We start from the raw sequence: 13463 nt of genomic DNA on the forward strand, positions 1-13463 counted from the left end.
TGCAACAAGGAAGACACTAGTGCGATCCAAACAAAGGTTGAGGTTGCACGTGTAGGGAACCACTGATGTTGTGGCCTGACAGTGGTTCAAATCTGGGGATGGTGTGGTGGTGATGGGTTGGGGTGTGGGCAAGGAAAAGAGGGAGGGAGAGCTGAGAGGGGTAAGAGGATCTTTTCAAAGGTGTGTAGGTACCAATAACAAATGGGATAGTAACCAATAGCAATTCTCTTTGAACAAGCTATTTAATTTAGAAAAGGTATGGCCAACTGTATCCTATTATGGAAATTGCTTCCTGCACCCCGCTCCAGGATGTAAAATTTTGCATTATGGATTGTATTCCGGATTAGCCCTTTCTAGAATGTTAAAAAGGTACAGAAAGCAATTATGGGGTGCAGAAAGCAATTCCCCCTATTTAACCCTGCCAAACTGGGTTATTTCTTTTCTTCATATCAATTTTTGTACATGTCACGTGTGATTGTTTTGGTTAGTCTAAGTTAAAGTCCTTCGTGCATGTTTAGAGGGAAAAATTATTGTAACTTCATGAAGGATACAAATCATTACACATGTGTGGCCTTTATTACGTGTGGACTCCTCCATCTCTAAGGTGGATATGCTCTCAGGAGGGAAAAATGAATTTCCTCCCCGAGCATGTCACATTAGTTTGCAGCAATTTATTTTGCACTTTTCTTTTTCATCTGAAGTGATAGGCAGCTTATAACTTGTGAGAAATCACCTTATTTTTTTACCGGACATCTGTAAGAAAAATTGGTTAAATTATAACTTTAATCTTCTTATTTATAAATCAAAATATTTTATTGTTTATTAAAAAAGATTAAATAAAATAAAAAATAAAAATATCTTAATAGGAATTAAATTAATGATCATTTATTCATAAACAAAATAATAAATCACTAACATATTTACTTTGATTAGTTAACTATATTAACATTATTTTTTATACATCACTAATCAAGAGTTATTAATTTATTTTTAAATTATCAAAATTTATAAATTAATAAATATTAATTATATAAATATTTTTAATTTTGTTTTATCATTTATATATTTTTATCTTAATAGTTTACATATTTTTATTTACTTATCAATTTATAATTAAATTTCATAAATTAATATACAAATTATTTACATAATTTTTTTGTAAATTAATTTTATTATACACATTATTTTTATACGTAAAATATAAAAGATTGATATATTAGATATTTTTTAATTTATAAATTTTAATAATTTGAAAAAAGATTAATGACTCTTAACTGATGATATATAGAAAATAATAATAATATAATTAACTAAATAAAACAAGTATTTTATTGCCTTGTCTATGAATAATTGTACTTAAATAATTAGAGTACAAATAATTTGTATATTAAAATAAATTTTAAAAAATTATGTAAATAATTTACATATTAATTTATAAAATTTAACTATAAATTGGTAAAAAAAATATCTAAATTATTTGAAATAAAAACATATAAAATATATAAAATAAAATTTAAATATTTATATATTAAATATTTTTTAATTTATAAATTTTGATAATTTGAAGGAAAAAATTAATAACTCTTGACTAATGATACATAGAAAATAATTTTAATGTAATTAACTAAATAAAATAAGTGTGTTAATGATTTATTGCTTTGTTTATGAATAAAGATTATGAGTTCAATTCCTATTAAAAGATATTTTTTATTTCATTTAATCTTTTTTCATATAAGTGTCATATCAACACTTACATAAATTTCATGTTAACATTAATATGTTACATTGACTTTGGATACTCAATTGACCAAAAAATTAAAATTACTTATTTTGAAAAATATGAACACTAGAAGTCTTGATTTAAAAATAGGGGACCAAAATTACGGATTTAAAATTATAAATTCACCAAAACTGTAATTTAGCAAAAAAAAAATCAATGGAATAATGCTTCTGACGTTGAGAATTGAAACTTTCAAATGCATCCAAAAAATTTTAAATTAAATTATAAAAAAGGTAGCATTCTAAATACAACAATTGGCATGGATAGGACAGAGAAGAAGAGTTATTATTCAGGTTAGAAAAAGGTAACATTCTTTAAAGAGAGGTTATTGTTCATATTTAGGCTACTCTTGTAATTTGAAGTAGGTTGGGAAAGAAGAGAAGGAGGCCGAAGCCTAAGTGCCCAACTATGATTAAATAGGGATGGAAATAAGGTATATCGAATAAGATTTGTTTAAACAAATCAATTGAAAGGCAGTTTTGTTTAGCTTAATCAATAATGTTTTGAGTTAGAATTATATAAATATATAACTTTATCAAATACTTAAATAAATTTTTTTATTATTGTAGTGATCTTATTGTCTTCCAGTAAAAGATATTTATAGTCCAAAAAAATAGACAATGGGATAACCATGAGATTGGATCATGACTTTTGACACATTAAAATTTGACATAATTCATGAGTAATAGTTGGTTTTTTAGTTTTTGAAATGGGTTAAAACTCAAAAATTTATTAAGGAGGTATAACTTAGTTGGTTAAACAGAATGTGAATTGTTATAAATTCATGACATTATTTTCTATTCTTGCATTAAAAAAATAACTTAGAAATTTAACCTATCATATTTTATACCTTAAGAAAAACTATTATATTTTATGGTGGGTAGACATAAAATAATGGGAAAAAATAACAAGAAAAATATCTTGTTAAAATAAGTAAATGCAATGAGAGGTGAGTATGTGAATACAAATATGAATTAAAAGCAAAAGAAATTAAATTCACATTAATACTTTTGAAAACTTAGAACTAAAACATATAATTTTTAAAAAAAATTGAACCGACATCCACCTACTTTCTCCTACCACAACTCACGAATGCAGGACAGAGTATATCAAGGGTTAGCATCATAGCATGTGCGAAGTGCTATCCAACTTGTAAAAAATGATAAGCTAAGCATGTTGTCCCGCGAGTTAAATCTATTTTACATACCTTTCATTTTTTCTTTGTCTCTTATATATTTAAGGACAGATTTGGATTAAGTTAGTTCGGGTTCAGGAAAAACATAGGCCTTTAACTTTGTTTGATTTAAATGTTTTAGGTAATTAATCAAACCAATTAACATGAATTAACTTGGGATGATTTTTTTAAAATAAAGTTCAGGTGAATTCTTGAAGGCTGATCAGAATCACAACATACTTCAAGGTTCACCAAACGCTTGTAGAAATACTTAAGTATATTAATAAGATTCTCATATTGACAATAAAATTCAAACTCACATTCTCATGAGATATGAGTTCAATTCTTACCAATTAAATCAATTGTTTGCTTGGGATGGTTTAAATTGAGTATTAGGGTTCATATTTTTAAAACTTTCAGAAAATAAACACAAAATATCTGAATGTCATGTAACATTAGAAAGATACTCTCCATCTTGCTGCGGCTTCACGCTTCAATTGTGTGTATATATGTGCCTACCAAGTCCCAACTTATTCCTTCGTGTTGTCAATTGCTTGTTGTTGCTGTTGCTGCTGTGCCTCTTCCTGTGCTCCTGTACAGTTCAGTTCCCACCCCACGTCCACCATTTACTTCCACTATTTATCCTTTTGTTTCTTTGTTTTTCACCATTTTACAGCTAGCTAGGGAATTTGCCTGTTTACGTATTTCATATTTCAATGATGTATAATAAAAATAGTACTAGCTTTTATTTCATTTTTAATTTCTCATTCATTTCACATGTTTCAAAATGAATCACATCCACTGAATGCCTGGTAGTGATTGTATCTCTGGCACTAATCACTAGTGCGTGTGCTCATGATTATTCTGCAATTGAAAAAAAAAAAACTTGTAAAAATGTTTATGATGATGAAAAATAGTTTCAAAATCATTGTGCTCGAAATCGTACAATAAGTTGACGACATTAAAATACTCAAACAGTCAATATTAGCTGTAGTGTGAATCTAATTTTTTTTTTTTTTTTACCGAATCAATCAATAGAATTGATGTTATATAACTTTTAAAGTTAATATATTTATCATGCATAACAATACGCGTCTGAGATGAACTGTTAATTGAAACCAATAAACTTTGAAAGACATTAAGTAAAATAAGCTTTTGAGTAGACAAAATTCGTTATTTTTATATGATTGCGAGCTCTCGAGACATTGTGAAAATAGATGGGTAGCTCCAAAAGGTTCTATGAGTCTATGACATTCAAGTTAAAGTGACAATTTGTAATAAGTGTTTAACGTTAGTTATATTTATAGGAGTATGAGATTGGCTTGACTCACCACATAGTGTCCAAGGCCTTTCATAAATAATAATGCTCTATTTTGGTGTAATAACAAAGTAACTGTGCTCTTGAACCAAGTGTGATATATTATTTTTCACTTTGGTCACACTTGCTACTTGGATTGATCCATTGTTTGGTCAAAGTGGACCCCATATGTGGATTGAACTCAAGTTCAATCTGAAACAAATGTAAAATACTTTTATATTATAAATATATTCAAATTAAATTTTATTATTTAATAACATCATAAATGAAACCCTGTTTATACGGGGAAAAAGATATTGGTAATGCCTTAATTAAGGAAGGACATTGAATACCATCTATATGAGACTTAGTGAAAAAGAAAAAAAAAATGTCCATGTATAATAGAGATAATAGTACAACAAAATTAGAGAAAAATAATAAATAATGAAATAAATATTGATGAAATGTTTAATATAAAGTGTTTCATATATTCATGAAATGTCTTACAGGTGGGGAAAAAAGTTTAGTTTATGGGTAAATTTATGGGTCCCCTTGGGCCTTGCATAGGAAAAGTATAGTTGAATTTACGGAAGAAATAAAAGTTTATTATATTCCATGCCAAGAGAAGAGACAGCATGACTCCTCCATCCAACTACAAAACAAGCCCTGCGAGATTCAGGATCAAAGCAGCGTAAGATCGCTCAACAGTCCATTTCTTAAATAGCCAACACTATTTTTGTCCTCTGGGAGAATTAGATTCAAGACGCTTCTCTTCTCGATTTTATAATTTCATCTTCCGACATTTAAAAATTTAATTTTTTACCACCCTAATTTTACCTCAATATTCAATATATGTTTAGTCACATCATCAAAAATTAATATTTAAATAACTCGTTAAATAAAAAAAATCAAATTTTACTATTAATTTGTTTTTTTAATAAAAACATCCCATCATAAATAACTTTACTCTAAAACTAATTTTAATAAAAGTTAATGTTATTCGAAGTCAATTATGCAGCCTGCATACAGGGTCAAGTTTCATTAATTTCCTCCTATTATTAAAAGAAATACTGGGGCACAACATGCATGGATAGCTATCACTCTCAAATACGAAACAGGTTCACATTTCGTGCCCAAATTTATTGCTTTGTCGAGTTGTTGGCTTCTTGGTATTGTTCAAAAGAAGCAAAAAGGACACACCCTTGTATTATTATTGTTATTCTGCTTTTTCAAACTTCGTTTATAGAGTGACAAAGAAGGAACATGAACCAAGGAAACACCCAACTCTTTCTTTCTTGTGCTTTTCTCTTCTTTTTATGCCTTATTCACTGCAAAAGTGAAAAACACCCATTTGAATGCAAACAGCAGAGACAGAGAGAGACTGAGACAGAGGGGTCCTCTGTGGGAACTTTTCTTTCTTGCTCAACAGGTAAACCATCTCTTTTTGATCTCGCCAACCAAAAATGTATGTTCATTCAATTCAATTCCATTATCCATTTTTGACTGTCTGTGTACAGTTATTTCACCCCCAACCCTGGTCAAAATATGAATCCCTCCATATTATCCATACCCATTTTTCTATTCCCTACCCTTCTCTCCACAACCACAACCAAAACAAAAGTCATCAAAAAAGAATTCCCATCACTTGCCCTATGATGCATTACATGTACAACTATGGTCACAATCTCTCTCCCCTCAATAAAAAAAACAAAAAAAGCATATCCCCTCTGCCGTGTCCATCTACCAGCACCCCCCCTACCAGTTTTCACCGGTTCAATCCATTTTCAATGGCTATGAGAAAAATTTAGCCATCAACTACCAAGACTTGTATTTAAATTTAACACCAACATCTCTGTTGAAACTTTAAATCGCCAACGTTTGCAGCATTCACTGACATATCCCTGATGATGCTAAAGTGTCACCAAGCCAAAGTTGGTCCCGTTTCAATTCCAATTGTCTCTCTCCAAAAATATCTATCATTTGTCCTCCACAAAGATTCTGTGTATGAAATCCCTAAACCTTTTGGAGTATAGCTTGGGATCAACGGCTGAGATGGAGGAGGGATCCACTTGCAGTGACTTGTATGCGTGCTCTAGCTTTTTGCTTATATCATAATCTTGGAGAATGTCAATTATACCAAAGTAAAGGATTACATCAGAGACCTCACCACCACTCTCTGAAGGGATAGAATTGCTACTTCCAGTACCAGTGTGCTGATCCAATCCAGCTTTACACACTCTCTCTGCTCTGGCCGGCATGTTTGTTCCCAGCCGAATTAGAGGTCCCCTGGAATATCAAGAATTACCTTAATTTATGGATAAATTAAATTCAAATCAAATATTTGAATGATTAGGATATAAACCAACCATCAAGAAGAGGGCCCAAGATATACCAGTTTACAAAACTTTGAACATTAATTTAGTTAATAAGGAATTTTGTTGTTCAGTTGACTAGACTAGATCTTAAAAGTAACCGGTAATTATAGTTTAGAAACTAAAAAAACAACTCGTGTATATGGACTAACTAACAGCAATGACAACATTTTACATGTCACTGTCATGCAAATATATCTCCTATTCCTAAGCTTCAAGTCCTAGCAACCACCACTGCCTTATCAATATCACAGTCATGAGTCAACTAACAATTAGCTTTGCAAAGAAGGTTTTGCCCATCTCAGAAAAATCAAATGACCCCACCAGCATTTGTTGTCGATAAATTTGCCTCCAATTTTTCCATGATAACTCAAGTCATTTGCGGTCCATCTCCGCCAACAGAATCATGTTCCAAAAAGGAGATAACTAGCAAGTCACCTACTCCTAAATCACAAATGGAGAGGACTGGAGAGTCACAAATATAATGCTCATTTATTTGCCATTGCTTTGTTTCTACATGAATTGTGGCCATATGGTGGTCTTAGCTATTTGCATGCGTATGGGCCACATTGATAGTTTAAAACAGAAGCATTTTTCTTCTGTTTGTTTTATGACTGGGTCCAGACAGACTAAGGCTCAAGAACATGGCACATGCACAAGCAAATAAATCATAGAAGTGAAAGCTATGGCTACCAATGGGTGTAAGTGTCAAGAGACCAATATAAAGGTCATAAAATATAGCAACTTAGAATGGTCCATCTTTAACCGAATCCAAATTCCCTTGATTGACTTGAAATGGTCCATCTTCAAGAAATGAAGGGTTGGAATTCACATAACAGCTCGCTCAAGCTGATAATAGAACAGCACAAAGATCTCTTAAATCCCCAAACATTGTCCGTTTTTGGAAATATAAATGAAAAAAATTCAAGGAGGACAATTATTTTTGCTCATCTCCAAAACTCCGTAGCAATTTATTCATCATGATGAAACAACAAAAACAGTCAGATACTGTGAATAAAAAGTAAAGGGCATACCGGTCTATGGGTATCCATTTCATATCCTGTACGTCATCATTTTGCATGTCTCTCTTGCCTGCCAAACCCATAAATCCCACAGATTTTTTTATCTCTCGGGGACCCAATTAATTCAAATGAAATGAAACACAGGAGGAAGTAAGAAGACATATATACCTGAACACAACTCGTCCGGTAAACTCTTTACTACTTCATCAACTGAGCTATCATCACGAAAATGAAGGCCAATCAAAAAACTGTAATCCATTATTCCCTCTGCTTCCAGGAATTCACAGTCTCTATCAAGTTGCCTGAGCATAAGTCATCACAAAAGACCAACCGACTCTTAGACCATCACAAAAAAATGTTAAAGTAAAAACAATATGTAACCCTCCTGGCAGCAGATTCTGTACCATTTAAGCTCTTGAAACCAAGACTCTTCCAGGCGGAAGACAAAACAAAGATCAAGGTCTTTAAGAGTGGTAGTCTCATCAATTTCCTCCTGGGGTTTATCGGTTGTGCGGCCATGAGAAGAACCTTTGAGGTCAAACCGCTTATGGATCCGATACTCCGAACAAAATACATTGCCCATCACAATAAATCGAGTCTGTTTTATCATAGCATTATTTATTATTTACTAGTGTTCATCTCATTGTAATTTGTAACAAGCATTCATAAACAGTATACCCAGTTGAAAGCAAAATTTATATAAAAAATCCAAACATACCTTCTGACCTCCAATAGGTTTGACACAATGAACCCCCAGGAATTTTGTTACCAGCGAATTCTTGTACTGACGCACATGTTGATAGTAACTTGGAAGCATCCTGATGAGCACCTGAGATGGCCACCAACTAATTATTGAATACCCACAGAAAAAAAAAAGGACGGTGGGGCGAGAGCTGAAAGTGAGACCTCACCTTACTAAATATAGGTTTACAGCTCTCTCCATCAAATTAAATGCATCTTAAAGTCTAGTAAAGGCTATCAACTAACCTTGACTTCCGACTTCTTCAAGGTTTTGATAATGAACCGGTCGTCTTGAGTGAGGTAAAAGAAGCTTCCACTTTTGCCAGGAGAAGACATCTCCCTAAGTGTGTCATTGCCACAAATAGCAAGCATGTAATCCGCAGGATCTATCCCAAATAATTCCCTTAGATGCCTAAATCCCCCACCAAGACATAGCCATAATTAGTGCACAGAGCACCAATCAAATAAACTTATATAGTATAGAAATTAAAAATGTGCATACCGAAACACCACAGGACAGTAATCTTTCCACCTGAAATCCACAGACTGATGTGGAGGTGTAAACTTAGACCCTTCTGGAGGAAACCTCGTCCAGAACTTCTCCTTGGGATCAAAATCGCCCGGCCTAAGCTCTCGGAAGACCGAAGCGTGCTTCCCAACAGAGTATCTAAATAAACACACAGTTAATTCATCAAAGGGATGTATCTATGATGTGGTAATATCTAATATCTAATCTAACCAAACCATAACTGGAAAGCTAATTGAAGTGGGAATGTAGATGAGATACCTAATACCCAGTTGAAGATTAAGCATCAAATCATAATTCTTATGTCCTTTAGAAACCGTATGACCCGGTTTCTTAACATCCCCATCAACAGAACCACAAGGGCTCTTCTGCAACTGTACATCACTTTCACACACTCCTCCTCCACCATAAATCATAGAAGCCTCCACAATATCACAAGTGATATCCCCAGCTTCACCATCAAGCTCCCAAATACAAATTCTGGGAAAACTCACACTCTTATTATTACTATTACTGTTATTATTATTATTATTATTACTACACTCATCCACCGACACACGTTTCTCGTTCACAAACTCTTTCCCCCAATTCCCAGAAGAAGTGTTTCCATCGCGCCACGTAAACACCCCTCTCCCCTTCGGAACACCGTTCTCCCAACACCCTTCGTAACGGTTCCCGTTCTTCCACACCAGCACGCCATTACCGGAGATGGCGCCGTTCTTCCACTCTCCGACGTACTCGTTCCCGTTGCGCCACGTGTACCTCCCTTCCCCTTCTTGCAGGTTGCACCTCCAGAACCCTTCGTAGACGTCGCCGTTGGCGTAGCGCTTTTCGCCGAAGCCGTGCTTGCGGTCGGAGAGCCACGCGCCGCGGTAGGTGTCGCCGTCGACGCCGACGAAGGTGCCGTGGCCCTGCATTCTCCCGGCGGCGAACTCGCCCTCGTAGGTGGCGCCGGTGGGCCACGAGAAGCGGCCCTTGCCGCACGCCTTGCCTTTCTTCCACTCGCCCTCGTACATACACCCGTCCGACCAGAGGTATTTTCCGGTGCCGTGAGGGACGTTGCCGGAGAGGCTTCCGCTGTAGATGTCGCCGCAGGGGAGGGCTTTTTCCACCGCGCCCGGAGACACGCGCCGCGCCATCCGCGGCTGGCGGCGGCACGGCGGCGGAACCAGAAGCAGCTCGATGTCTTTGTTGTTGCTGTCGTCTTGGTGGTGGTGTTCGGAAAGACTGAGGAGCGTCTCTTGCATTTTTTGAGGAGAGTGTCACATAATTTCAGAAGCCGTTGGAAAAATGTTTTAACGAAAGAATGGAAGAGAGAAGTGCTTTGGGAAAAGAGAAATAATAATCTTCGGAGAAGAGAAAGTGGTTAGCGCCTAGGGAACATTGCCATGCCAGACGCCAAACGGAACGACCACTACCTTGCTCTTCTTTCCAAACATGTGTTGAATTTGTTTGATTTGCATAATGTCTCAGTCCAAATAAAATGCCCGTGTCTTTTTACAAACTTGCACCCATCCTTCACGCCACTGCTAATTTCTTTGATTTTACCTTTTAGGGTGTATTTGATTTAAAACATAATAATAAAAGATCAATTTTAATTTAAAATATAATATAAAATATGTGAATCTAAATATATATATATATATATATATATATATATATATATATATATATAACTTTTTTCTAATAATAATAATATTTTTTTCTTTATTTCATACTCAACCTTAAATTTGTTCAGTTTCATGTTTAATAATCTATGACTTGCATCTTTTCATGTGAAAAATAAAAGCTACAAAGCTAGAAGGAGTATAAACTAAAAACGGGCATATGGCTTGATTCAACATATTATAAAAAATAAAAAATAAAACACATACCAATAACTTTCATCTTCTAAATGTGATTTTCTATTCTCAATGTGTTTTTAAACATGCTATCAAAGTATGTTTGGTAACTCATAAGACATATTGGTTTTTGGATTAACAAATGTTTTGTTTTCATTTTTATTTTTTATTTTTTACATGAATCAGAAACATGAAAATGTCATCGGATGTGGATTTGGGAAAGAACTATTAATTGCTTTTATGTTATTTTGGATGTCAATTTGGACTAAACTTGAATCTTAAATGGTAAACTTAAAAAAAAAAAAGTTCTTTCTCTAAAATTTAATGTATTTGTATACTTTATTTTACAGTATTTAAACTTAAAATCATTTTTTAAGTGTCATTTTTTTAAAAGATTTGCTTATTTATTTGTAATTTTTAAAGTTTATGATAGTATTAATTATTATTTTATGAATATACCCTCATTTTCTACTTAAATTTTAGTTAATTTAGACATTTAACATGGAAGTGAAATTGGAAAAAATATATATACATTTTTTGTTGAGTAAAAACGAAAAAAGGACAAAATAAGAAACCTCATAATTATTACGATCGAGAAAATTATTGCAATCTTTATTTAGATGAAATCTTAAAAGATAAGTAAAAAAGAAATAAAGATAATATAATATTTGTTAAGTTAAAATAATTATGTATTAATTAATCCATATAACCATTGAAGAGAAATGCAAGCAAAATATTTTTTAACATACTATTATTTTGAATATATCTTTTACCGTTGACTATAATTTATTAAAACTTATAATTTCTTTAGATCTCACTTCTTATATTATTCTTTTAATTTTACAATTTTTAATAAAATTTAAATGAGAAAAAGGTATAATAAAGAGATGTGTTACTAGAACCATTTTGTGTCACCTAAAAAAAAAAAACATTTTGCGATAGGAGAATGACATTTTTTTATAGGTAGAATGGCATGTTTTTATTTACCTACTATTACTATGGTTTTATTTGCTTTTACGGTAAGAATTGAAGCAGACATTTTCTTTCTTTACTCTCTTTTTGCTTCTTCTTTTTCTAGGTACAACAGACATTTTCTTCAATGCCATGTAAGTCAAAGGCTCAAAATCCCAAAGGTGAAGGGGTCCAATTGGAGATACATTGTCAAACTCGTTGTTAATGTAATATTAATAATATTAATTGTTGAATTAGAAATAGTTGGCGTCACGTATAATCCCACCCACCCTTACAATGTTGATGAAATGTTTATCGCGTGATGGGATGGATGGTGTTAGGTTGAATTTTGATATAAAAAAAATTATGAAATTGAATTTTGATTTTGCCTTTACATAAAAAGAAGTTGAATCATGACAGAAATCAAATTTGGAGAACGCTGGTTAAGGGGACTAATAAAAACAATACAATTATCGAACACATATATCAATTAATGAGATTATTTTAACTTAATTAAAGGTATTAGATTTAAGTTTTAGCATATAATTATGTTAAATATTTAAAATGAAAATTTTATTATCGATAATAATTTTATCTAAACAAGATTATTTTGAGTAAAAGATATTTGTGTTTAGAAAAAAAAAAAAGTAAAACCAATGCAATGAAATACAAAAATATATGTTTCCTGACTTTGCGTCACAATATTACGATCACCAAAAAGGACAAGGAATTTAAACTCAACTTGTTTGAAAATCATAAAGCATTTGAATAAAGTGTTTTCATGTCAAGGAGCAAATTTTGTTCACGTTTTAATATGTGTGATTTGTAGTTAGAAATATTAGGACGCATATTTAAATTTAAATTCAATAATTAAAATTAAAATAAATATAAAAACAAGGATTTTAATTTATCAACAAAATTATTTTTGTCTCGGAAATAATTTGACCTCAATTTTTAAATGCGTTTTTAATACGATAAATAACACTTCAGTTGACCTTTTATTTCTGAACTTTGCAATCTGCAAGAGGCAAATGACCTCTGATGGTTCTAATATACAATTTTTTTTAAAGGCCCTGGTAGTAATATAAAATGAAAAAAAAAAAAAGAAAAACATTACTATCATAGAATATAATTCCTAAAGCGCAATGCAGGTGATTAGTTTAGTATATTAAGCCACATATATAGTAAGTGTACAAGAAAAAATAATTATCAAACAATCACATAGATAGATGATGCTTATTTTAAATAATTTAAATTTAAAACTTTATTTTGCTATATATGTGTACGCCAGCGTGCAATTGTGCTTACATGTGAAAAAAAGAGGTGAAAGTCGTATATTTTAAGGGAGTGGACTTTATTGAATTTGCCACAAGTTTGAATCCCATCATAAAATATTCAAATGCAATTGAAGAAGTGTTATGAAAAAAAGGAAAACGTGGCAAGAACATAAAAACTATATAATCATATATAAATGCTATTTTTTTTTTTACAAACATGTTAAAATTATTTTAATTAATTTTAATTTCAACCATTTGTAAATATGCGTGTGCTTAATTACCCGTAAGTAACAGTCATCAATTTATAACTTACAAGGGATTGGACTTTACTTGAAACCACGTATAATGCAAGTGAAGCATTGCATTATTGAAGAAAACAAGTAGTGTGTTACATGACGTTGGTTTCATTTTCATTTGTGACTTTTTTTATGAGTTTCATTTATTACTTTGATCTTTGGAAATTGTCGGCTGAAAAATTAAAA

General features: G+C 32.2%; 1 protein-coding gene across 1 annotated transcript; it reads right to left on the reverse strand.

Moving 5' to 3' along the window:
* Nucleotides 1-5692: 5692 nt before the first annotated feature.
* LOC100780680 (phosphatidylinositol 4-phosphate 5-kinase 1) lies at nucleotides 5693-10390 on the reverse strand. Its single transcript, XM_006581739.4, has 8 exons — nucleotides 9174-10390; nucleotides 8889-9053; nucleotides 8633-8798; nucleotides 8364-8474; nucleotides 8050-8243; nucleotides 7814-7947; nucleotides 7658-7715; nucleotides 5693-6537 (listed from the first exon to the last, which is right to left on the reverse strand). The coding sequence occupies exons 1-8, from the start codon at nucleotides 10157-10159 to the stop codon at nucleotides 6228-6230; spliced, it is 2124 nt and encodes a 707-aa protein (XP_006581802.1). The 5' UTR covers nucleotides 10160-10390; the 3' UTR covers nucleotides 5693-6227.
* Between the last annotated feature and the right edge of the window lie 3073 nt (nucleotides 10391-13463).

The sequence above is a fragment of the Glycine max genome, chromosome 6 (genome assembly GCF_000004515.6).
Source record: "Glycine max cultivar Williams 82 chromosome 6, Glycine_max_v4.0, whole genome shotgun sequence".
NCBI lineage: Eukaryota > Viridiplantae > Streptophyta > Magnoliopsida > Fabales > Fabaceae > Glycine > Glycine max.

Excerpts from the sequence above, each read along its gene's own strand:
- LOC100780680 (XM_006581739.4), bottom strand. The coding sequence starts at position 10,159 with ATGCAAGAGACGCTCCTCAGTCTTTCCGAACACCACCACCAAGACGAC. Across the intron at positions 9,054-9,173 it reads AATCTTCAACTGGGTATTAG|ATACTCTGTTGGGAAGCACG; the intron begins GTATCTCATCTA and ends GTGTTTATTTAG. Across the intron at positions 8,244-8,363 it reads AACCTATTGGAGGTCAGAAG|ACTCGATTTATTGTGATGGG; the intron begins GTATGTTTGGAT and ends ATGATAAAACAG.